This window comes from Lolium rigidum, chromosome 7 (assembly GCF_022539505.1).
Source record: "Lolium rigidum isolate FL_2022 chromosome 7, APGP_CSIRO_Lrig_0.1, whole genome shotgun sequence".
Taxonomy (NCBI): domain Eukaryota; kingdom Viridiplantae; phylum Streptophyta; class Magnoliopsida; order Poales; family Poaceae; genus Lolium; species Lolium rigidum.
In genome coordinates, this window is record NC_061514.1 from 314,855,695 (window position 1) to 314,881,593 (window position 25,899).

At 48.2% G+C, this 25,899-nt stretch overlaps 1 protein-coding gene and 1 long non-coding RNA gene across 2 annotated transcripts; one reads left to right on the forward strand and one right to left on the reverse strand.

Annotated features, from left to right (window-relative positions):
- Positions 1-9,700: 9,700 nt before the first annotated feature.
- LOC124678185 (cell division cycle 20.2, cofactor of APC complex-like) lies at positions 9,701-11,995 on the forward strand. The gene is made up of 5 exons (XM_047214098.1): positions 9,701-10,095; positions 10,191-10,460; positions 10,589-10,858; positions 10,955-11,545; positions 11,639-11,995. The coding sequence occupies exons 1-5, from the start codon at positions 9,952-9,954 to the stop codon at positions 11,780-11,782; spliced, it is 1,419 nt and encodes a 472-aa protein (XP_047070054.1). The 5' UTR covers positions 9,701-9,951; the 3' UTR covers positions 11,783-11,995.
- A 6,174-nt stretch (positions 11,996-18,169) lies between these two features.
- Positions 18,170-19,742, reverse strand: LOC124669194. Its single transcript, XR_006992055.1, has 4 exons — positions 19,377-19,742; positions 18,920-19,040; positions 18,323-18,778; positions 18,170-18,218 (listed from the first exon to the last, which is right to left on the reverse strand). It is a non-coding gene; the product is annotated as an uncharacterized LOC124669194 (long non-coding RNA).
- Positions 19,743-25,899: the final 6,157 nt, after the last annotated feature.

Consider the following 25,899-nt stretch of genomic DNA (forward strand, 5'->3'; position numbering starts at 1 on the left):
ACGAGAGATACAATCGGTCCGATGAAGACAAAGGAAGGTACCCTACGGCATGGTGGTAGAGACGAAGGACATGAACACCGCGCTAGGGGAGGTCAAGAGAGCAGGAAGACATGGATAGACACTCCTGGACCTGTCCCTTCTTTAAACACCGCTGGGATTCGTGAATGAGCCGATTGCCTACAACCGACAATCGCCTCTGAGTGTAGACGCGGAAGAAGGATGTGTGGGAAGTTTATTGCCGCCTAGGCCTCAAATTACGTAAAAAACGAGCTGAAATATCTCAAGATGAAGATTTTGAGGAGTCGAAGAGTGGAAGAAGAAGACAAATTAATTGTGCTAGGTGGTGCCCTGATGGACCTGTCACCCTAAAAGCAAAGAGGGTTCAGCCGCTACGAGTTTGAGCAAGCCAAGCGCAATACTCTGCACACACTGAGGATAGCTGCCGCCCGATCCTGGGTCGTGAAAACTCAGTGACACTTGACGAGGAGAGCGTCGCCGACCAAAGAAAGCTCGGCGTCCGGCAAGTAAAGCCGGCGTGAGAGCACACTCGGCCGCACAAACATATGGTGTTCATACTTCCACAGGCGAGCTTTTCCTGGGCCCTGTGGACCGGGAAGGAAGTGCCGAGCAGTACGCTTTTGATCAGCGGAAGTCCATGGGCCGCCTATCTTTGAGGCGCCACGAGAGATGGGCTTCAACGCGATGAAGGCCCGGCATCTGCAAAGGTTATATCAATGGGCAAGCGCATGTCGGCAGATGCTGGCTGACACGGAGCGGCAATAATACAGTGCCATAATGTTGCCATGCTCACAGCGCCACTTAATGGGACGCCCGCAGTTGTCGATCACCATTGACCAACGCCACGCCAGCCCACTTCAACGGCCAAGCACTCGTGGACGCATGGGCGCCTGAACGGGTGGACTCCAACCAGTAGGCCGAAAACCACTATCCCAACAACGCGAAGCCTTTCATCGTCGACATAGTAAAGCACCTACAGCCCGTCCCGCTCTAGGGAGTGAGATTAGATCTGACGCTGATCCGTTGCATCTCCCTCTTACAATGCACCAATGCCCTGAGGACAATGGGATGGAGATGGAAGTGGAAGTCGCAGCGCGCAGATGACTCGATCAGCAGGTCTCAAACAGGCCGTAGGAGAAACATTTGGGACCGGAAGACCAAGAGCCACTGAGTAGAGAGTCATCGGGCTGTGACGGCCGCGATCGTGATCGAGGCGACAAAAACGGGGCAGAGGCTGGGTCTGGGATCCAACCGGCCCGGTAGAGGAAAGCAGATGAGCAACGATCCATCGCACATACGCGGCGTGCGCCGATCCTCGCGATCGCCCTAAAAAATAAAAAAGCAAGGATCTCTACCGTGTACATGTCACGTAGTCGTAAGGTAGAAGAATCCTCGGTGGGTGGATGCTGACAGGGCGTTGTAAACCTCTCATGAGCAATTCAATCATCATGGAGGCCGATCTCCATCAATCGCCAAAATGCTCGCCATAACGCTCTGCCTGCGGTTCGAAGATTGATTTAATGTGACGAAAGCTAGGGTATGGGTACGTCTACCGATAAGCCAGAAGAGATCAACATTGGTCCTGGGGATAAGCCATGGCCAACATTCATCAGCAAGAGCCGATATCTTCAATCATTTGAAAGATTCGGCTTGGGGGCACCTAATATGAGATAACGGACGGAAATATGGAGCCGATGCACGAACGCTGCAGAAAAATATACAGATACAGACAGTTTACACGCACACGACTTTGTGAACCAAAAGCGATGCACGGCCATCGACTAAGGTAGAGGTACGAGCTCAGCGATGCAGTTATCAAATTACACGTAGAGGTTTCATCAAGGAATGCCTCTCAAGGGGGCATGGAGGGCGTCAGCACGAACACGATCCACCTCGCGATTTCCCGGCCTCATCATCTTCAAGTCCTTGCCCTCGCCACCAAATGCTTGTTCAGGCACGTACCCGGCCAGATCAGCCAGTTCAGCTTGAGGCCTTCCGTCTTTCGTGAGGCACAAGAGCCTTTATCTTGGATGAGCTGTTTGGCTGCCCGACCTCTCTTCAAGGGCGTAACCCTTCGGCAGGTCTCAAGTTCAAAGAAGGCCGACAGAGGTGCCGCTTTGCGTCCGCAGCTGCCTTCTTCTCATTAAGCCGCTGATATTTGTCTGCGAGACGGCTTAATGGAGCTAAAGGGGAGTCGATTCTCCGACGAGCCAACTCTCACCCTTGACCCCATAGGCATGCAGTCACAATCGCGTAGTTTCACCTGCACCGCCACCGGGAGATGAGGCCGGATGCTCCTCAAGAATGCTTCACTTCTCGAGGTCTTCAACTAATGTCTCAACCGAGGAGGAGAGCAGGGCCTGAGATGCCGGAGTTGACCATGTAGCGCTAGGTCCTCGGGCTCTTCACTTGCTTAAAAGTAGCCTGGCTCGATGGATTCAGGGTCGAACGTTAGCAAACTCGAGAGGTCATAACTCGACAATAAGAACAACTGGCCAGGATACAAAGAAAAAGAGAAGGGTGAGCCAAGGGAAAGGACTATACCTCCTAAGACTCGCAGGAATGTACCTCATGAAGAAGTGATCGGCTCTGTGTTCGTATCGTGGGCTTGGCTAAGTCAAGAACCTTGTCAGCTACACTCAGAAGTTGCTGTCCAGGGTGGCTGATGGCATCAAGACCTCCGACTTCCCCCACTAGAGGCTACTGGGCCTCACAAAGGAAGTGGTTAGCCGAAGGAGAACAAAGAATGTTAAGATGAAATATGAGCCAAGAGAGTATGGAGGGGAATTACATTTGAAATCTCTGTCTAATGAAGAGGTGTTTGCACCTTGCGAGCCTCTTGATGCACTGCCAGCGTAGACTACCCTCACCGCTTTAGTAGGAGCTGAAGCAGCAGTTCAGGAGCCGACCTTTCTTGAAGCCACTGTGGCAGGTCCGGGCCGGCTCGCATGGTGATTTTTCCTGCACTGCCCGGCCAGTCCCTTTCACCGGAATGCATCCTCACCGGAGTTTTCCGCAGAGGCCTCAAAGAAATACAAGCATGTTGCCGCATGTGTCAGGAAAGACAGATAGAAATCAGCCAAGGCATGGACCAACTCACGTGCAAACTTTCTTGGCCGAGTAGGGCTTTGGCGTCATACTCGCAAACACCATCGCTCGACTGAGGCCGCAGCCGCCGAAGACATCATGGAAGCCGACGGTTGTCGGGTTGGTTTCGTATCACAACCTTTTTCAAAGGTGGTGAGTTTTTTAAGAGGATTCACCGGAGCCTGTGGAGTGAATCGGGAAGTGAGCCGTCATCATCTACAAGTTCTGGACCATCTTGTTGGTGCAAGGAGACAGCAGTAAGGTTATAAAAGGAATTCACTAAACCACTTCAAGATAATTTGTGAGTAGTGGCACCTGTTCGTAGGATATCATATTCAAAGATCGTTGTTTCAAAGAATGGTCCCGTGAGCTTCCGAAGGCATGAGTCTTCTGATGATGACCAATTAAGTCTCAAAACCACTGGGTTGATGAGGTAAAAGAAAGGTTGTGAGGAATTGGGATGGGTAGAGCATCAAAGAAGGAATAATATCTCGGACCGGTGAGGACATCGGGTAAAGCTCACTCTCCGCTCCCTCTCAAGTGGTGCAGAAGAAATGGGGAGGTACCTGTCCAGACCAAATTGCCGGGCTGCTACGACCGGGCCGATAAGACTCATACCAGGTTTGATGATCCCGTTTGGAGGTGCTCAAACAACTTGGAAGGAAGCAGTGGGATCTTATCAGATGGAGCCACAATTGCCGAGTGCTGGGAAACACCTGGGCAGTGCTGTCTAGCCCAGCGACACCTCGGATTTTCAAAATTTTTCAGCCTGTGATGAGGAAGAAGAGAGGATTGTCCAGGCCTTGCAGAAAGTTCTGAACCATTCGAGGCTTCCCGAGTCAATTTGCTGCCTGTAGGCTATATAGAGCTTGGCCGTAGCTAGTGCATCGGATGCGCTTCCCGGTAGTATCGCGGGAAGGTGCAAGTGGCCAAAGGTGGAATGTTTGAGGGTGCGGTTTTGGAAGTACAGCTGAGCCCATAGTTGAATGAACCGCCAGGGACCTCACTGCTTTGGCCCGCCTTTTGGGAGAACGAGCTCAACATACATCAGCCGAGAGATATCTATAGGCCTCTCAGAGAAGCCGGCTGTCGATGCCAAGTTGAGTGCCTCGCAGCAGGATTCATGGAGGCCAAAGGAGAGATAGTTTGGGTTGGAGCAAGTGAAGGGCCCACGAGCATATGAAGTGTTCCAACCGTAAATTGAGGAAGGCCGTGTGTTCTTTTCTTCCTGCTCACAGGGGCCTTGTGTTTTCATGTGGCGCCGGAGAATAAGCACCCTGACTTGATGCACCGTGGTTGTGAAGAAAGTGTAGAAAGGGTCCTCGGCAACAGCGGTAGAGTGCAGGGATGCAATGTCTAGACCGGTGATCATGACCACGTCTTAGTAGGGTTGGTGTCATGGGGCCACATTAAAATGATGAAGCAATTCAGCATCAGACCAAAAGTAGCCGATGGTTTTCAAAGGTTTTCATGTTTCTCAAGGGGAGACAAGATAAAGGTTAAGGCATCGCATATTCCCGCGTTTCCTAGTGGCTTGTTGGGCTTGAGATTCTGTTGTAATTAGAAACCTAATCAGGAGGATTAGGCCGTGCTCGTATACGCCCAAGAAGTTAGATCTAAATTCTCGTTCACTTGGCTGGAATTCAAGGGCCTTGCATGAAATCATCAAGGCTCCTTAGAACGAGGGCCAAGACAAAGAGAGAGTTTGAAGAGAACACGCTTAAGCGAAGCTCCGCCGGATTTCTCCACCACCACCGACACCACGCCGTCGTGTCTGTCGGATTCAAGAGGAGCTACTACTTCCGCTGCCCGCTGGAACGGGGAGGTGGACGTCGTCTTCATCAACAACCGAACGTGTGACCGAGTACGGAGGTGCTGCCCGTTCGTGGCGCCGGAAGCGATCGTGATCAAGATCTTCTACGCGCTTTTGCAAGCGGCAATTGAACGTCTACCGCAACAACAAGAGCCTCATCTTGTAGGCTTTGGAATCTCTTCAAGGGTGAGACTCGATACCCCCTCGTTGCTACCGTCTTCTAGATTGCATCTTGGCTTGGATTGCGTGTTCGCGGTAGGAAAATTTTTGTTTTCTATGCAACGTTATCCTACAATCAAATGGGCAGGGCTCTCGGTAGAATGAGGGCCAAGACAAAGAGAGTTTGGAAGAGAAGGATGCGGCAGCAAAATGTCTGATACCTAGAAATTAATGACGGAATAAGACATTAATTCAGATGTTTGTCGTTCTAGCACTGTGATTCGGGCAGCGAGGAGCGGTTGAGGATTACCTTCAGGCCAGAAACTGTAGCGTTGGCGTTGGATGATTCCGCCATTGGATTCGCTGCGGAGTTGAGCCTGCGCGGTTAAGATCTGAGGGTCGCGTGGCCGTGAGTTGGATCTGTTCGAGCGGCGATTTGGGGATCTGAGTCTACTCTTTCCGATAAGTTGCAGGTTACCGTTTGAATAGGCAACTAAGTTGGCCTTATCCGCGTTTTATGGTGAAGGCCGATGTGCTGCCATCGGCTCTTGGCGCGTTGACTTGCTTTGACAATCGGCAAATTTGATAAGGAAGCAAAATCGGCTTAGAAATATTTTCTTCATTAATAAAGGAGCTTTTACAGAGAAGAGCCGATTGCTCAAGGGAGAAAGAACAAAAGCCGATTACTACTACTAGTCCTATACTAGTAGTCCCTAATCTAAGGGCCGTCGCTGCCCTCGTCGTCGTCGTCGTCGCTGCCGCCGGCACTGCTGCTGGCGGGCTCCTCGTCGCTGCTCCCGTAGCCCTCTACGGGGGCCTCTTCCTCCTCGTCGTCGTCGTTGTCCGACCCGGCGCGGAAGCGCTTTGCCGGTGGGTATTCTTCAGAGGAATCGTCGTCCTCCTCTTCCTCCTCCTCGTCGGAGGAGGTGAAGTCGTCCCACGAGAAGCGGTCGTCCTCGCTTCCCGCCTCCAGCTCCCTGTCGACGAGGAACTGGAAGTCATCTTCTCCGTCGGTCAAGGACTTGTCGTCCTCGGACCAGACGGAGGAGTCATGGTCCTCAAGGTCCCACTTCTCCGGGGCGCGGAGGTCGTACGCCGCCAGCGAGTCCCACTCCGGTGTGGGCTCACGGGAGGAAGAAGATGTGGAGGAGAGACCCGACGAGGCAGAGGAGGAAGAGGAGGAAGACATGGCTACAGAGGAAGGGGTTTTTTTGCCGACGGCTAGTACGGAGCAAGAGGATGAAGAGGCGAACTTCTCGGTGCGGTTAAATAAAGGGGATATAGTGGAGATTTAATGTTACAGCGGTTTCCGAGGAAGTGGTGCCAAAGAACTGTCAAATCGTGCAGAGAAGTTGAGAAGGCAAGGCATCATGATGAAGGATACTGCGACGGTTCTGCTCTGCCACGACGTGACCCTACGAAGCAAAAAACGGAGTGGTTTTGAAATTATCATTGCCAAAACCAGGGGGCATGTGTTATCACCGGATTTTAACCAGAGTCCGGGAGATGGGCCGTGATTAAATGGGCTTAGGGAATATGCACGGAAAAATATTCTTGAACCGGCCTTGTATAAGAAGTTTGGGCTAGATTGCCCGTGTATCTGTAAATTATAGTAGGTTACGTGTCGGTAAGAATTAAGAGATAGAGTTTAGCTCGTACACAGTTGGGTTTATTCCCAAGTTAGAAAGTCTACGGACTATAAATATGTATCTAGGGTTATTGAGAAAGGAGGACGATCACGTACACAACAAATCAATCTAGGCGTACCGCCACCCCTTGTTTCGAGGGTTTCTCCCGGGTAAGCAACATGCTGCCTAGATCGCATCTTGCGATCTAGGCAGTATCAGTTTATTCGTTGTTGGTGTTGCTCGTGTTGAAGCCTTTTTGATGGCGAGCAACACCCTTATCTTAGATGTTTTGGGGCTGACGTCGATGCTTTCACGATATACTTGCTTAGCTACGCGGCCCCTCGATATCTAGCTGCCCTTACACCTATCTTAGGTGTAAGGGCAGCATCTTGCTTGTTCTTTGTTTAGTAGATCTAATCCGTTGTAGTTGTTCATTGTTCTTCAAGGATTTGTTTGATATCCGCATGATTAGGCCTTATAAACGGGTTGAACGATCCGGTAGCGCGTAAGGTGTGGTTTATTTAGCCCTAGAGGGACTGTTCCGGGGATCAACTTCATGTTGGTTTTTAGGCCTCTTTAGGGCTGGTTTTCCGTCATCTTACGTACCTGCTAGGCTCAACTACGCGTAGAATGTTCCGGTTATGCGGTGAAAACCCTAGACTATCGTAGATTAGTTTAACTCAATATTGATTAAGCATGATCCCCATGCCATTGTAAATCCAACATAAACCATGGGGCAATCGGCTCTTTGAGCCGATCCACAGGCAACCTAAGAGCCGATCGGGGCTCGTATTTAATGTTTACGTGTTTGCCATGCAGGAAACTAATCGAAGCAATCCATCACCTTCACGACCGGTATAGGTCAGGTGGCACGCCCTCGCAAACGCCAGGACGTGTGCCGAAGCATTGCGGGCCGTTGCCCGAGGGACCAGGATCCACCAGCAGTCCTGGGAGCCTCCCGCCTCTACGGTGTTGCCCGTCGCTGCTCGCCGGTGGGTTTTGGTAGGCAACAGTATAGAATCGGTTGTGGGACCCCTCTGCTCACGTCCCTGATGCACGCATTCCCCTCTCTCTCACAGTTTTGCTACCGGGTCCCACATTTGCAGAAAAGAAGCGAACCAATTTATTGGTCCGCTTTTTTGTGTTAGACTTATGAATCGATTCCCTACTATGTATTGAATCGGTTCAAATATAGGAGAGAGAGGGTTAGGAACCGCTTTTGACACACATAGTGCATGGTCTTAGACACCCCACTCGGAAGAGCACAATCACAAGAACACAAGGAAAATGGTATGAGAGAAATCTAAGAGTTCTTTATTATAGTGTTGTCTTGTGTTGCCATCTATTTATTGCCTTTACTTAAATGACATTTTAGGTATATAACCAACACAAGGCTATTTGGTAAACTTGGCTTTCAAGGAAGCTAGTAGGGTTCCTTGACCGCCAAGGAAAATAATCTTGTGTTTCAAATGCTGTGGATCATCCGGGGGAAACGAACGTTTGCGTCCTCCCTACCGCGAGCGCGCCACGTGTCCCTCCTGACAGAACGCAGAAGCAAACGCAGTAAGCAACGTGGGTGGGCCACCTTAATTATTGCACGTCCTCAGCTCGTCTCTCTTTCCTTTCCCCACATCCTCTGTTCTCTCCACCGAACTCCATGTGAGCCTGCTGCTCTACCTCCACGGCTCCATGCGGAGAGCCTGCGTCGCTGCCGCCGGAAAAACGGACGGCGCCTCCTCCACCCCGCCACTCTGTGCTCCACACATCCCTCTCCCTCTGAGGCTTCTGCTGCAAGCTCCGACATGGCCAGATGCCCCCCTCACGTGCACGCCATGCCCGCATACCACCGTCGGGAGTGAGGGGTCATGGGGTGTCCCGCTGCTACCCATCTCGCCGGGCGCTGCTGCCATGGGCATCCAGTTCTGCTACCTTGGGCGGTCGGCTCTGCTGCCATGGGCGTCCAGGTCTGCTACATTGGGCGGCCGGCGGTGCTGCCATGGGAGTCCAGTTCTGCTACCTTGGGCGGCCGGCGCTGCTACCAACCTTGGCCGGCGTTGCTACCGGAGATGGCCACATCTGCTACAGTTCGTCTGCCATGGCCGCCCCGCAGCTGCAAGTCATGGGGAGCCTGCTGCCCTCGGTTCTGGGGCGTTGCTACATTGGGCGCCGAACTTCGCTACCTTGGGCATCCGGCGCAGCTGCCATGGGCGCCTAGCTCTGCTGCATGCCTTGAGCAGCGGGCACTACTGTCAGCCTTAGGCGGCGTTGCTACAAGCGGCAAGCGGTGCTGCTGGCAGCCGGCGGCGTTTCTGCCAGCCGTGCCCGGCGGTGCTGCATGGCGGATGACGGTGCCGCTACCGGCGGCCGCCGAGCTGGTCGACGGCGCTGCCTACGGTTGTTGGTGAGACGCCGCTGCTGCGAGGATCGTGGGACATGCTGCGAAGACCCGGTCGCTGCTGCATCCTCTCCGGCGGCGGAGCTCCGTCGCCGGCGGCGGAGCTTCCTCACCGGGGGCGGAGCTCCGTCGCCGGCGGCGGTCGTAGCACGGCGGAGGTACCCTGTGTGCAGAGGAGAGGGCCGGGGATTTTTTGCTGTTTTGATACGACTCAGTCAATGCGGAGGCGGAACGTGCGGATTTCCGTTTTCTGTATATTTGAGCGGACACGTGTCGAGTGCTCGAGGCGGGGGATCGGAAACCCGATCCCCCGGGGGACGCTCAGTACCACCCTTCATAAAAACAAATGGTGTTTCTGAGTTTTGTAAAATGGAGCTCCTCGTGAGCTCAGGATCTGTAACAATTATGGCGGTGACAAATCTTAAGGCGAATCGAACGGAGCACGTTGCGTGGTCGCCTGTCGGACGGCTATGGGCTGGCTGTGATCCGTCCAACGCCGTCGCAACTCGCAAGACTAGCCGTTGCCCCCTCCCCTTCCTCTTCTGACTACAAATACAACTCACGGTCAAATCCCTAAAACTCACAAGTCACAGAGCAATCCGTGTCTTTCCTTCTCTCCTGCCTTCCCGCCGCCTCCCCTTGCCGATCCGGGGGAGACAACGCCTTCTCGTTCTCGAGCTCGGAAGATCCTCGCGTCTCCTCGCTGATCCGGGCTGTTCAATCGCACCATCTTGTTCTTGTGTTATTTTCTGTTCGATCGATCTGTTAATTCCGCGCCGTCTTTCCTGTTGCTACTACCGTTTCTTGATTTATCATTCTTGCGAATTCGTTCTGCTCGTTTTCTTCTAACCATGGACGCAGGCTCCCACTTGATCTCGTCGAAGAAGAAGGCCCGCGCCGCCGCCGTCCAGCGGCAGCCGCTCCAGGAGGCCGGCTTCCGCCCCTACATGCCATCGCTCAGCACCGCCCCGCGCAACCCGTCGGCCAAGTGCTACGTGAGTTCTTCTTGCCTGTTACGTCCTGCAGATGCTTGTGCGCACAGGGTGTTCGACGAAATGACGTTCTTCCCCTTCTGTGCGTGCGTGTGCAGGGAGACAGGTTCATCCCTGACCGGTCAGCGATGGACATGGACATGGCGCACTACCTGCTCACGGAGCCCAGGAAGAACCAGGAGAACACGGAGGTGGTGTCCCCGTCCAAGGAGGCGTACCGGAGGCTTCTCAGGGAGAAGCTGCTCAACAACCGGACGCGGATCCTCGCCTTCAGGAACAAGCCGCCGGAGCCCGAGAACGTCTCGGCTGCCGACGTGGTCTCTTCTCACCAGGCCAAGCCGGCCAAGCAGAGGCGCTACATCCCCCAGGTATGCGCCGCATAATTGTGGTTCCGCTGTTGTATTGACACTACCTACTGCATGTACTAGTACCATAATTGTGGTTCCGCTGTTGTATTTAGTGGTGTGGTTACTGATGAGGCTTCTTAACATGGCAGTCTGCCGAGAGGACACTTGATGCACCGGACCTCGTCGACGACTACTACCTCAACCTGGTGGACTGGGGGAGCAGCAACTTGTTGTCCATTGCGCTGGGCGACACCATGTACCTGTGGGATGCCTCCAGTGGATCCACATCTCAGCTTGTGACAGTCGATGAGGACAGCGGCCCCATCACCAGCGTCAGCTGGGCTCCTGATGGCCGCCACCTCGCCATTGGGCTCAACTTGTCTGACATCCAGCTCTGGGACACCAGCTCCAGCCGACTGGTAAGTATGCTGCTGTCCAGCATCGAAAAAAGTGTTGTGTTCTAGCAGTAATGTGCTTGATCAGCTGCTGAATTTGCGTTGTGTCTTTCTACGCAGTTGAGAACTCTGAAGGGTGTGCATGAATCGAGAGTCGGTTCGCTGGCATGGAACAACAACATTCTGACCACTGGCGGCATGGATGGTAGCATTGTGAACAATGATGTGCGGATCAGGGACCATGCCGTGCAGACGTACCAGGGGCACAGCCAGGAGGTGTGCGGGCTCAAGTGGTCTGGGTCTGGGCAGCAGCTGGCTAGTGGGGGTAACGACAACCTTCTGCACATCTGGGATGTGTCGATGGCGTCCTCCATGCCATCTGCGGGCCGCAACCAGTGGCTGCACAGGCTTGAGGACCACACGGCCGCTGTGAAGGCGCTCGCATGGTGCCCATTCCAGAGCAACCTGTTGGCAACTGGCGGTGGTGGTAGTGATCGGTGCATCAAGTTCTGGAACACACACACAGGTGCTTGCCTCAACTCTGTGGATACCGGATCACAGGTGTGCGCTCTTCTATGGAACAAGAACGAGAGAGAGCTGCTGAGTTCGCACGGATTCACAAAGAACCAACTAACATTGTGGAAGTACCCTTCGATGGTCAAGATGGCTGAACTCACTGGACATACCTCACGTGTCCTTTTCATGGCACAGGTGAACTCTTGTTGCCAATTTTTAACATATGCTATTGACATGTTGTTACTTCTTTTCTTAACCTGACAGTCTTCTCATGCTGTGGAACTGCAGAGCCCTGATGGTTGCACGGTAGCATCAGCTGCTGCGGATGAGACCCTCCGCTTCTGGAACGTCTTCGGCACTCCTGAAGTAGCAAAGCCCGCACCCAAGGCTTCCCACACTGGGATGTTCAACAGCTTCAACCATATTCGATGAGCTGAACAACGAGAATGATCCTATGGTTATATATACCGCTGATGGATAGCTGTGTTGTGTACACAAAATAGGCTAAATATACCTGGATATATACCGCTGATGTACCTGATTGTGGATAAGCAAATATATGGATGGAGCCGCCGCAATTCGGCTCCCGGGGATGTAGGCACACTGCTGAACCTCGTTAACAAATGTTGTGTCTTTGTTGTGATCGCTTCTATTTCGGCTCTTGGGATTGTAGGCACATTAGCACGTGCCTTCGCTCCAAGATACAATTTGTTCCTGGTATTATTCTTTCGGGGTAAACTTCAAAAGAAGATCACCACAACAAAGGACGAGTTTTGTAGTAGTATTTACTTGATTAGTCTATTGTTTCAGTTTGTTTATGAATCCAAGATACATTTTGTTTCTGGTATCGTTCTTCGGGGGTAAACTTCAAAAGATCAGTATTGCACAACACAACGTACTAAACAAAACACATGTTTTGGAGTAGTATTTACTTGATTAGTCAATTGTTTCTGTTTGTTTATGGATACATCATCCAAAAGTCCAAATATGCTCATATGCAGCCAGTGCTCTCTTTTGATTCAACTTATTACAAGAACTAGATGACCCGTTGCGCTATCGCGCAAGTGCAAATGAAAGCGTATTAATATCGCGCAAGTTACAAGAACTTATTACAAGACCTATAGGACGGTAATTTAATAAATAATTTATTTCGGTGCTTTAATCTATATTTTTGGTGATTGTTCATGTCTTGAGTTGCTATATACGCATCAAATATGGCGTTTATTTCTTATCCCTATAAATTTTACAGAATTATACAGGATGTTTCATACCAGAATAGTTGTAAGACGATCTTTCATGTATTGGTCATTCAAAGTTAATGCGGAGAGTATTCACGGTTCTACTATATTTGCCTTCCATTTTTGCCATGAGATTTTGTTTTCCCATTTCCTGGTATTGTCCATTGATATTAAATATTTCACAATTTCTATAACATGTCAGGCTTTACCGGAACCACATTGGTAAGCAACGTATGCTATAAAACTAAATCATCAATCTATCACATGGATGTCTGCACATTATGAAGTTTTGTCAGAAATAATCCGAAATAAGCAATGACTAAACCGAAACTCAGCATTGATTCAAGATGAAAAACCGTGCATCTTCCTCAAATCATGCATGTGATAAACAACCATGTCAAGATGTACCTGCCATTTTGATTCAAGATGTACTTGCCATTTTGATTCAAGATGTACATGCTAAGCTAGGTGTACATCCCACTGCCAAAAAGAGGGAGGCTGGGGTCAAGGGGAAAAGTGAGGGCCCAGCTAGGACAAAATGTTAAGTATGACTAAAAGCATAACGAGCATAGTGCAGATTCTTCAAACGGAAATACATTTGTACACCCAAACATGAGTGTGGGTGTACTCTTTGCTGTTGGATCGTTGGAGATTCGTGCAAGATGCCATGTGAGAGAAGCCATTTTCATCTATTTCCTCCATTTTCTGGAAAGGTAGTAGGTCCCATGTACAGGGGCAAAAGCCACCCCGCTGCTGCTTTTCCTCTCTCCCGACAAGGCATATCATTGATAAACACATCTAAGACATGGATGATATTACACATCACAAGTATCCAGTACAAGAATGATTTCCTTCCTTAAATGTCATCGGCTAACAAGGATCCCAAAATAAACACCTGAACTACTTTGATAACTTCCCGTTGCGCCCCGGCGCAAAGGCAAAAGCAAGATAATATTGTAACCATAAGTTTTATCCAGGATTGTACTGTAATCATATATGATTGAGATTTATTGGCTTTAAACCATGAGCCTCATGATAGCTTCCCGGTTTAGCTATGCATAACATACATTCTAACATATATAGGTCTGGTTCATCTAATACTGTCATAAGTGTATCACATAACACATAGCTGGTGAAATTACATTATACAGAATTCCTATGTACATTACAGAACATAGCTGGTGGCATTGCTATTGAAATATCAGCAGCCAACAACACTGCATAAAACGACCAGATGATCGGATCAGGTTGAAGCCCCTATGAATGGGTTGAAGCTCTCAGATGATTCCACAGAAATTTACTGATAATGTGATTCAAGATCAACACATGTATTATGGCATTTCCATCATTGTAATGGCACAATTTCTCCTTCTATGGATCCATCTGCATACACAGTAAAAAGGCAGTATTTATTCATCACTTTCAGCAAGGCAGCAAAATTACTCTAACTGAGAATCGTTATTTCGTGCAGCAGAACAGAACACACATATGCCATAGAAGATAAGGTTTTAACACCGGTAACTAACACTGAATCAATAACCATGCTCATATCGAAAACATTTTTTCTCAAAAGCAAAAATATACATGAAAAAGAAAGACATTGTGTGCCGACACGTACCAGCAGTAAACTGGAGGCAAGTGAGAATAAAACTAACCACCTACTTTTACCAAAATCAAGCATTTACCCATTCTCAATAGGAGCACAAACCATAAAAAACCAAAATGTAGTAAGCATGAAAGATGATGGAAGTACAAAGACTTCCTCCTGAGAGCTGATATGAGCTATTATTAATTAGAGTGCAAACATGAAATGTATGCATCTCTAAAACAACAATTTCGAGAACGACCAAAAATGCATAGAAACGAGGAGTGGAGAAACCAATAATAATACCTTCATAAGCTGGGAGCTCTTCCATTGAACCAAAACCAATAAACCTGAAAAGTAATAAGAAACACAAATGGTAGTTTATTAGAAAATCCAACAATAAAGAACAAAAGGAGCAATTGGAAGGTGAAAGGTAGTTTATTATAAAATCCAATAATAAAGAAGAAAAGGGGCAATTGGAAGGTTTATAATCCCTGCTTCTCTAAACAGAGCACAACTTTCGATTGGTGTTCAATCCTTTTGAAAATTTTATCATTAAAAACTAATAAATTAAAAACCATATAGATCTGTATAAAAAAATAATTTAAGTTGATTTGTCCTTCTATGGTTATTTCCCTTGGTTTAGTCAGAGGCAGGTAATCTATAGATTTGACAGATTGATACAGAACAAAGAAAACGTATCTACAATACAGTAGTAAAAATAGCTTTAGAGAAACCTAACCATATTATGATTTGTGTTCCTTGTCCAAACAACTGTATCCAGCTAACCAATTTTCCAATGCAAGAATAAAATGTATCCAGCTATCTTAATGCATACAACTGTGAAAATGGCCAAACAGAATTCAAGTTGAAAGACCTCCATTATTAGTAACTTCGACTCAAGGTAATTTCCAGCGAGGTTCCATATCAGAATCTCAATGGTGCAGCCACGCTGCGCTACCAAGACAACACGAGCTCGTACCTGCTACAGGTCGCTTGGCGGCGGAGGCCACCGTCGTCCATCAGCTGAAGCCACCGGCATCCACCCACTGCCACCGCCGTCATCCACCAGCCTGGTGGAAAACAAAAAAGAATTCTCTAATTTTTTTTTCAGTGATAGACACTATTTATAAAGTAAACAACCAATAAACTTGTTCGAAAGATTCCTTTAACCTTTTCATTTTAGTTATGCAATATAAATGGGCATGGAGATATTAACAACTGAATCTTGTATACCACACAAATAAGGTAAATTATGAACTGAACTCCAAATACTTCAGGACAATACAATACAAAAATTAGTGAGTTGCACAATACAGTAGAGTGAATTATAACAGTGATACCTTGCCTTCACCCATGCTCACATCTGTCTCAGCAATGCTACTCATTTTTAGAGAGAGCTGTAAAGCTACTCCTAAGCATCGCACAAACCATTGTTACTGACAGTGAAAATCTGGGCTCGAGCACACCTATTATTTATCAGACCATATATTCATTTGAGTTAAGTGCAAATGTGCAAATATATAAAAGTTTTCTTAAAGAAAAACGACATTGTTCACACTTCATCTCTCTCATCATCTTTGAGACGGCAAATCTCAGTTAGTTACTATGCAGAGCGAACTGATGAGCAAAAGTTGGCTGGATATGCGGATCAACAATCCTTTTTTTGTAGCACACCCACCTAATCTTGCTTCTTTTGTAAGGACAACAAACTAATTTTAATAGAAGCACTGAAGCGTCAAAGAGAACTACTAAGGAAGGAATAAACATACAGATAGAAATCTGCAACTAACCGTCTGCAGCCCCTTCCATGTCCATGGACGTGGGCGCCTGGGAATATAGTCAGCGTGGTGTCTGAACTTCAGCTCAGCATTTATATGCTGATCTTCCTCCTAGATGATGCATCTTCTTCCCCACAGTATTCCCGCATCAATGCTGCCAGAACACAAAGCACTGGGTTAAAAAAAAATCCAATGGAAGGTGACAAACTGACAACGAGAATTATAATGGAAGAATATGGAAATGCTTTACTTAAATTCCTAACAAAAATGAACTTCCCATAAAACAAGGGTAATTCTACATGCACAAAATTTAACAGGACACTAATGAATGTATATTGGACACTAACGAATTAGAGGGAGGGGACATAACAGAACACAGACCTCTGAATCATCCACGGGACAGTGGCTGCTGCATAGCAAACTTACAAACATGAAACACAGCTAAATGAGAACGGAGGGGGTCGACTTGTCTAACCTGGTCGTCGCCTGCGGCCAGCGGGCGCGGCGGACAACCCGTAGTTCACTGGCTGGCATCACCGTTCCAATCGAGTGAATCCGATCTAGGAGCACTTCGACGGTCAAGCACAGGGAACAATAGAGGCCGGGACAGACATGGTACGTGCACGGAGCCGGACGCCTCGTGCTCCACCGTGGCGGCCTCGCCGTCGCTCGCAGCCTTCTGCTCGGCCACCTCCTTCGGGCCGCGCTGGCGACGCATCGCAAGGCCCCGAGCCTCCCTCTTCGGCACCTCCTCCAGCGCCTCCTTGGCAGCGGCGGCGCGCCCCGTTGCTTGCTCCTGCTATGCAAGCAATCCTACAAAAACTATCGAATTAAAATTAGAAATCTAAACATGTGCACTGGCTTTATCTTGTAAAATAGACCATCAAGCTAATACCCTACTTGGCTGTACAGTAAGCAACTCCCACCTAATTTGAGGGCTGCTACCCAACTGCTCCGGACCCGCTCCACGAACTGCAGAAAAACCAAGAACAAGTCTCAAATTCGTTGCTCACTCGCGGATAGGTTGGAGACGGTGAGGTTGTCGGCACGGACACTTCAAACCCCCTCCTCGCTCAGGCGCGCGCTCCCTGCCGCCGCCGCCATCGCTCGGGAGCACCTGTTGTTGATGTAGGATTGTTTGGTTCTGTTGTTGATGTAAGATTGTTTGGTTCCATCGTCGTCTCCAGCTCCCTTCCTCCTTGTGCCATATACAAAGCAGCCAAACGACCTCTCTGGCTACCACTGGCAGTCATGGCTACCTCCAACCATTAGAGCCCAACATCCCCTGCTTGATATCCTCCTTCTCTTCTTCCTCGGACCTGAACACATTGTGTTAAGAAATAACATCAATTATAGCAATTAAAAATCAGAGTGTTGGAGGGAGAGAGAGAAGATGAGGAGGGGGCTGAGGTTTGGGAAAAGATTACGTTGCAGAAACGGCCGTCGAGCAGCACGCTGGACACCGATGGCCACGCCCCTGAGCGGGCCGACCGGCTCCTCAATTTCCGAGATGGCGCCCGAACCCATGGACGGGCTGCGCAAGGGAGGAGCGGCGGCGGAAGCTGGCGAGGGCGGAGTAGTCGTCGCTCCAACCCCTTGAGGCTCTCCCCTTCTGCTGCACCAAGCTCCATCCTCTTCCTCACTTGCAGTGGCCGGCACAGCTCCGCCTCCCCGGCGGCCACCCCTCCCGCCCCTTTGCGCCCTCCTCCTACCGCATCCCCTCCAACCAAGTCGTCACTGCCGCCACCACCCACCGGGAAATGAGTAAGTAGAAGCTGTCACAAAAGCAAGTATCAGACAAATCTCTAGCTACTGACGGTGACCAGCTGTGTAGAACAATAGACACACCTTGATAGTAAAACAGAGTAATACATGCAATGCTATAATGAGAAGAACATATATGACCGGAGCAAACATGAATAATACAAATTTAAAATGAAACTACTCATTGCCATAATATACTTGTCTGTAATGCTATAAACCGTGAGAACAAAACTGGGGACTCTATATAAGAGAGAACCAAACTTATGCATGCAGCATGTGGAATCCAGTACATCCAGATTTCATGGACATGGATTTCATGGATGTGCAAGCACCAAGGAGTAAAATTGCATAGTATGTGGGGTGATCACCAGCAGCCCACAAAGGCCGTTGAGGCATGTAGATTATACTAATTACCTGACCATCCAACATCCTTCCATCATGTTTGACGCTCGAAGGTTTTCCTTCGTTGGTGCCTTTACCGGCTGTATTTTCTATTTCATCTGCATGCCAAACATGGTGTGATTAACATCTAACTTCAATGGTTTACATATTACATGGAAATTAACAAAATATACTAAAATAGTTATATAAGTTGGGGTAGAACCTTCAGCTGGTGCTTGTCTTTGACATCTTGCTTAGCAAGTGCCCATATCAGTTCAGGGTCAATTTTAGACTGTCAACAAGTGACGAAGTCTGAAGGTGATGCTTCTAGCCTACAAGCATGCTCAAATCCTCAAGTCTTGTGCTCTTTTCGAATATTGGCCCACTCTGTAGATGCTATGAGTACCTGAAACAGAACATGTGCAACCTCTTCAAATCTATTTCGAAAGATACAAAACCAGATCAGCTAAAGCTTCTACAACACAGATTAATTATAATACAGTGGATTATCATCAATAGCACAAAATAATACCTCAAAATGCCTACATGATAGGCAACTGGGAGTAACATTCAATGGCACCTATTCTACCAAACACAACAGTTTTGACCAGTACTGGTCGCCTCCTTCCTACAAATCACCTCCCCAGGACTCTTCTTTTTGCTCAGATCCATGACAAAGCTGCAAAAACAGCAGCAAATCCATCGGACCATCAACAATTTTATAATGAGCTGAATAATAGTTACAACAATATTATTACGGCAATGTTGCTAATTAGTGTCCAGTGGAATCATTCAAGATTCAGAGCCATTCAGAACTTACTCCATTGCTGCCATCCTTTTGATGATGCCCAGGATAATCTGGAGGCTCCAAATAAGCTCGCATCAACAACCAGCGCCTTGCAAACCAACAAGGCCTTGAAGTTCTTCACCTTTATACCAACCTACTCAAGAAAGAAGCAAAAGTTAAACCTCAAAAGCATCAGTTGGTGGCTGCAAGATTTACTACTACACTAACCACATCAAATCAGCAAGATTACAGAAGCTGAATAATAGTTACAACAATATTATTACGACAACGTTGGTAATATGCATAGTCTACGGAAATTTAGTCAAGGTTCATCGGTGCCGTTCTGCAGGTAACAATGTTGCATAAAACGGATCGATGATTGGATTGGATCCACCATGCCGGACAATCGTGGGAACACCATCTGCAGCAAGTAGCATGAACCTTGAAAAGCTAGTGGATCCTAGACATTAGAGAAGTAGATCTGACATACTCTATTGGCATGTACAGAAGCTTGCAAAGTCTTGTCTCCAGGCTGCATCATACCTGATAGAGTATGTCAAGGAACACATAACATGATTTTATTTCAACGAAAATATTGTATTTCTCTACGAAACCAACACCGTTAGCCCATATGTATAATATGAAACAACAGTGAAAATTACAAATATTTATATAGCAAGATAAATGGACAAAGATGATGGTCAGTCACTGCAGTTTTTTCAAACAGATACATATAAAGGTTCCGCACAACAATAACGGTATCCTGATGCATAAAAAGGTAAAGGGTCACCTGTCCAAAACAAAAATGCCGTGCGACGGAGGAAAGTAAAAAGACACATCACCTACAACCAAATCCACATAATATTTTCCTAAAATGCATGCATAAACTAATGGTGACCTCAAATACATTGAGCATGTTCTTATATGTCTCTTTCTAATAGTTTTCAGGGGAGAAGAATATTCTGATCTTCAAACCAACCAAGGGGAGAACCTTCATTTTTTCATTCCAGCTAGAAAGTGGCAACAATATTACACATAAGTCTATAGAGTTGGATAAAGCTCATGTCATGGAAGCTAATAGCAGTATTAATTTGTACCGAGCCTAAAGTAGGGACTAACTCAATGCAGATAAATGGCTGGACATAATAACTGAAGACATTCATAGACTACATCTGTTGAATAGTTTCTACCGACTTGGATTTAAATGCATTATGAGCGCCTGCCGTTTAGCGATGAAGGTTGTATGATTCAAATGCACTCGATTAGCTGCTGCACAGGCGGAATCACATTGTATCCTAAAGCAATCCCTGGGACCAATTGGAACAACGAACCGAAAATCTAGCTCTAAATTGACTACGTGAGAATTACATATATCAGCTCGAAATTCCTCCGAGAACAAATAAGTTCATTTACGTATTTTTTCGTACTTGAAAGTAACCAAACAAGGAGCATGTAATCATCCACTTACGAGAAAAATATTCTAAATTTATTAAATTAGAACCGATGGTGATTAGTCGGGAACATTTATCAAGACAAATAATCGAAGCAGATGATATGGGAAAACATATCTTGTTGAGGAAAATATTTATACACGGACGATGCACAAAGTGCAAAAATGCACATATGCATATAGTTAGATGGCACCTCACGAATTGGCATGATTGTTTGTAGGAAACAAACACCATCTTCTCTGAACTCGATAAGCCGGTAACGGTGATTCTCACATGAACTTTTCGAAAACACAGAGTTAAGCATGTTAAAGGAAGAGGAACTAAATTAGCACGTAGATTCAGCATAGTCATAACAAGTTTATTCATTTGTCATTTGCAGGTTCACATCTACGACAATGATTCAAGAACAAGCGGATATATGCGGATAAGAAAAAAGCAGCTGATATAATTTGATATTTAATGGTGGAATCAGAAAATAGGTGTGCATACCATGTCAAGCAAGACGCAGCCCATCCCAAAATCTTGAAAGGAAGCCCACAGCAGGATAGCTTTGCTGCATGGCTACCAAGTTGTTCATTAATCCACAAGAAAATAATGACAGATCTGGACAACCATACAGTTTGGAAATTTTTATTAAAAGGACACGGAGAAATCAGATGGAGCAATGTTCACCTGGGGGTCTGTGACCTTCGATTTTGGCATGGGATGCCAAACGTAGAGTGTGAGGAAAGGAAATAACTTACGGAGTACAAATTCATGCACAAAAATAGGATCAGAAACTTGGGAAACCGAGTGAGAGACAAAAAGCCTAGAGCTCGCCCGCCCCTGTCCGATATCGCCGCGGCCTCCTCTGGCCAGAGCTCGCCGCGCCCGCCCGCTCACGGCTTACCCCGCTGGAGCTGGAGGAAGAGCGAGCGAGAGGAGGGAGAAGCAAACCCCCGTCGCTTCCAACTGCGGGAGCTGCCGCCGCTTCCAACCGGTTCTTCACTTGAGGGGCCATCCTGCGCCGGCCCGTCTCTGGCCGCGCCCGTCGCCTCCGGTCGTCGCCGCCGCGGATCCGCCCAGCGCCGGCCTGTGTCCGGCCGCGCGCGTCGCCTCCGGTCGTCACCGCCGCGGATCCGCCCCGCGCTGGCCCGTCTCCGGCCGCGCCGGCGCCTCCGGTCGCGCCGGCCGCGTCCTGCCCAGCTTGCCGCCCCGATTGGGAGGAAGAGAGGAGGAGGCGGCTGATTGGGGCGAGGAGAGGAGGCGGGGATTGGGGACGAGGAGAGCGAGGCGACGGATTGGCGCTGGCCGGGAGGAGGAGGAGAGGATTGGGGAAGGAGGAAGGAGGTGCTGATTGGGGACGGGAGAGGAGGAGGAAAAAAGGCGACCTGACCCAGCCCTGTTCCGTGTCTCTGGCGGGAGGCCCCACGCGCAAGATGGCCCAGCGGTCATGTACCCAGCAGCAGGCAGCAGGTAACAAAAGTAATAACCGGATCGGATGGCTGTGGGTGAAAGTGGGATCGATTTTTTTACTGTTCGGGAGGATCGAACGGCCAACGAAGAGTGCCCCCCGAGGACTATCTGGCTGGGCGGGTAGTGTTGTAACATTTATAGAAGAAATGTGGTCCCTTGCAATTCTTTTTCGCATTTCAGACATGGGTTTGGCCTTGTGATGAAAGCTTGGAAGCTTTCTGAAGCCTGGCAGACGATATGCATCCGATGCAAGGATGGTGCAAGGCTCCGAAACTGAAGTTTCTCAGTTCGGTAGAACAAATATGCCAAGGGCAAGTTTGGTTGCTCGCAGAGTGGTTTCCCGTCTCCGCTGATGCAACAAATGGCAGTTTGGATGTGCACGCCTGCTTCGCATGATTCTTAAAGCAGCGCAGAGCCTCTATGAGGAGGCACACTAGAATTGGGTGATTTTGGCGAGCCAAGCTCTTCTCGCGCTCGTAAAGGAAAATTGGCGCATAGCTTGTGCAAGCCAGAGATGGCGGGAGCTCACGCGCGTCCAGGAAAATTCGCTCACCTTGTGTCGATACTCGCCCCGTATTTACACCTCCGTGCCTCACTGGGAAAATCCCCCGCTACCATTTCCCCCTTTCGAGCTCTCCATCCAAGGCAGCTTCTCACCGACAAGCATGTAATCAACTCAATCTTCTCCGACTGGTGTAGCTGCGCCGTAGCAAGTCATCTTCCTCATTCTCATCGGCATGTTGACTTCGTCCGCCTCTTCCAACAATCAAATCGATGTGAGTAACATAGAACCCTAGCTTTGATCTGCTTTTCCAAGCTTGTTTGCTTAGATTCAGAGGTTGTTAGTTCATCTAGATGGAGTTTCTTGATGTACAGTAGTAGATTTATGTCTTTTGCTTGTGTTCGTCGCGAAGTGTGATCTTCATTGTTGTGTAGGCCACGTATAAGCGCAATAGTTGGTACGAGGATTGCTTATACAACGTGTATGTGCTCTCCTTGTGTCAGCTTTGGACTTATACATGCCGACAAGCAAAGATTGTTACTAGTGTTTGATGAGGACATCCCTACTACACTACTACCTCCGTCATTGCAAGATGAAGACGATGCTGTTGTGAAGCTCTAGTCCAATGAAGTCAGGATTGGACCAATGACAGGAGCTCGTGCGAAACTACTCAAACAACAGGCGAACTTGTTCCTAAGTGATACTTTGATCGATGAGAACTCTATACTTCCTAAGTCCTATTACTTATGTATGATCAGGTATGAAGAAGGAGCAAGCATCGCACGAGGAGGAGAGGAGCAGCTGGACAAGAAGATGGACGTGAAGTTGGACATGAAGCTGGCCATAAAGCTGGACATGAAGACATCCCATGGAAGCGCGAGGGAGGAGAGGAGGCATGCGCGAGGGAAGAAGACGAAGTCCAGGCCGGCGCCGAGCCCGGTGTGACCGGGCCGCCACGCCGGCGCGCCGGCTCCGGGCCCGGTCCAACCGGGCGCCTCGACCGGCCCAGCCCGGCGCCGACCGGATCCCCAGCCGGTGCCAACCGGCACTATCCAGGATGCTCGGACCCCTAGCCCGGTCACCACCCGGTGCCGGACCCGGTTGAAACCGGATGGCCCTGGTCCCGAGCCCGGTCGACCGGCCGTATGACCGGCCAACTCCGAGTCTGTCTCGACCAGATCCGATCTGGGTCGGTTTTCTATGTGTATTTTCAACTTATGGTCGTCCTGAACTCCTATATAAGTGCCCAGGACGCCCCCAAATTAGGTTTAGACCACGTTTAAGATGAACCCTAGTTCGTAGTTGATTGATTTGCAACTCTATCGAATTTCTACACCATATTGCATTGATTTGGTGTATACCCTGAAAGTCTTGTGTGATCTGCTGTTCCATTGGGAATTAGACGGTTGCAACTTACCGCTTCGTGATCGGCGGCTACGTGCGCAAGTGTGTGGAGTTGCGAATATCTTGCAGGGTTGAGAGCTGTTGCATTGGCGACAGTGACCAATCGAGAGACTTTGTTGCGTCATATAAGTTATCATCCACTTCATCATCAAGTTAATTTCGTTGTGTTCATCTCGTGATCATCATCACCATCGTGCTTACCGAGAAGATCGGGCAATCCCCTTATGTATCAGATTTCAGTGTTTTCTCGGTAAGCCATCCACAATCCACCCCATAGTTGAGTTGTGAGTGTTTCCTATCCGAGAAAAATCCAAAAAATATTAGGGTTAGGGTTTGCCATAGCCTTAGATTGCACTAATTTCGAGTGTTAGTTGCTTTTCGTAGTTGTTTTTGCGTATCTTTTTCTTCCATCTAGTATTGTTAGGATTTGTATCTCCGCTATCATCTAGTTTCAGCTTTTGTTACTCCGAGTCCACATAGCGTACGGTGTGCTTTTCCCAACCATAAACACAGCTTTTCAATATAAATGACTAGGAACTTCCCCATAAGAGACTAGTTTTACCGCTCGACGGGCTGCTCGTTAGTTGAGTCATCAAAAAAAAAATCGAAAAGAAGCAAAAAAGAGCTACATAGCTGCGTGTGTTACAAAAAGAAAATCCAAAAAGAAAGTGAAGTGCTAGTAAGATTCAAGTGAAGGCCTAGTTTACTTTTCTGCACCCTGTAGTTGAGTAATCTTGTGCCTGTTTCGTTGAGCTTTGCTAGTGTCTCTCGAGTGCATTGCAACCTTTCATCCATATAGTTGCATTGCCATATTTATCGCCTTGTGTGAGTATCATTGGTTGTCTACGGTCAGCGCTAGAGCTTGTTATTGGTGCAAATAGGTAGCCTACCTACAGCCCCACATATATCCTGCTTTGCCGTTTGATTTGTTCTTATACCCTTGATATTCGTTTCGCTACATCCGTGCACTAGTTGTCCCTACAAGTGGTAAGCAACACTAATTCACTTTGGAGCGGTAAGATTTCCTTTTCTTATCAGTTTTGAGTGAGTTGTGAGAGTACCACCATATATTTTTGATTTAGTGCACTAATCCACTAACCATGTCTTCTAGTGATGAGAAAATTGTTAACCAGAAAAACAAGAATTCCGCTGATGTGATGACATGGAGGGAGTATGAAGCTCTTCGTAATGAGATGCGGCGTGAATTCCGTACTCAGGACGATGAACTTAGGGGGACTGTTCAGGAGATCTCCCAGAAGCTGGATGCTACTATGAGACTGTCACTACAATGAAATATCAAATGACGGATATCCAAGCAAAGTCTTCAAGTTTTGCAACTAGCTGTTGATAATCTCACTCAACAACAGCAACAAGAAGAAGAAGACCATGATCTTCAGGATGAAGCACCTGGAGTTGGTCGTGGTGCTGGACGTGGTAACCGTGGTCGTGGCTTTGTTGAACTCGGAGCTCGCCGTCTTATCCACAACAACAAAATGATGGTTTGGGTAAGCTAAAGTTCTCAATACCCAAATTTGAAGGAGGTGCTGATGTTGAAGAATATCTCACTTGGGAGCTGAAGATTGAGAAGTTGTGGCGCCTACATGACTATAATGAAGATAGGAAGGTTAAGCTTGCTTCTTCAGAATTTGATGGCTATGCATTGCGTTGGTGGGATGGAGTTACACGTACTCGTCGAGAAGATAACGAATTGCCGCTCTTACATGGCGCGAGATGAAGGTCATTATGCATGCTTGGTTCGTTCCCACTAACTATTTGCGTTCTATATATGATAAGTTGACCCTATTGAGACAAGGTGTGAAGACTGTTGATACTTATTTCATGGAGATGGAGATGTTTATGCAGCGTGGCCGTGTCCATGAGTCAATTCGGATGACAATGCAGACGTTTCCTACATGGTTTGAAGTATGATATCAAAGGCATTGTTCGCAGTTACACTACAATGAATGAGTTGCTACATCATGCAAGAGAAGCTGAAGCACGCTTGGTCTGAAGAAGCGCAAATCAAAGGTCGTGCTACGGGAGCTGGGCGCTACACGCCTAGGGTGCCCCTATCTACGGCCGCGGCGCCATCTTCGCGCTCCGCACCTTATTCGACTCCGTCTAGCAAGTCGGTCTCCAATGTGAACACAAAGAAGCCCGATCATGCTGCCAGTACGAGTGGTTCTAGTATCTCTACTGCG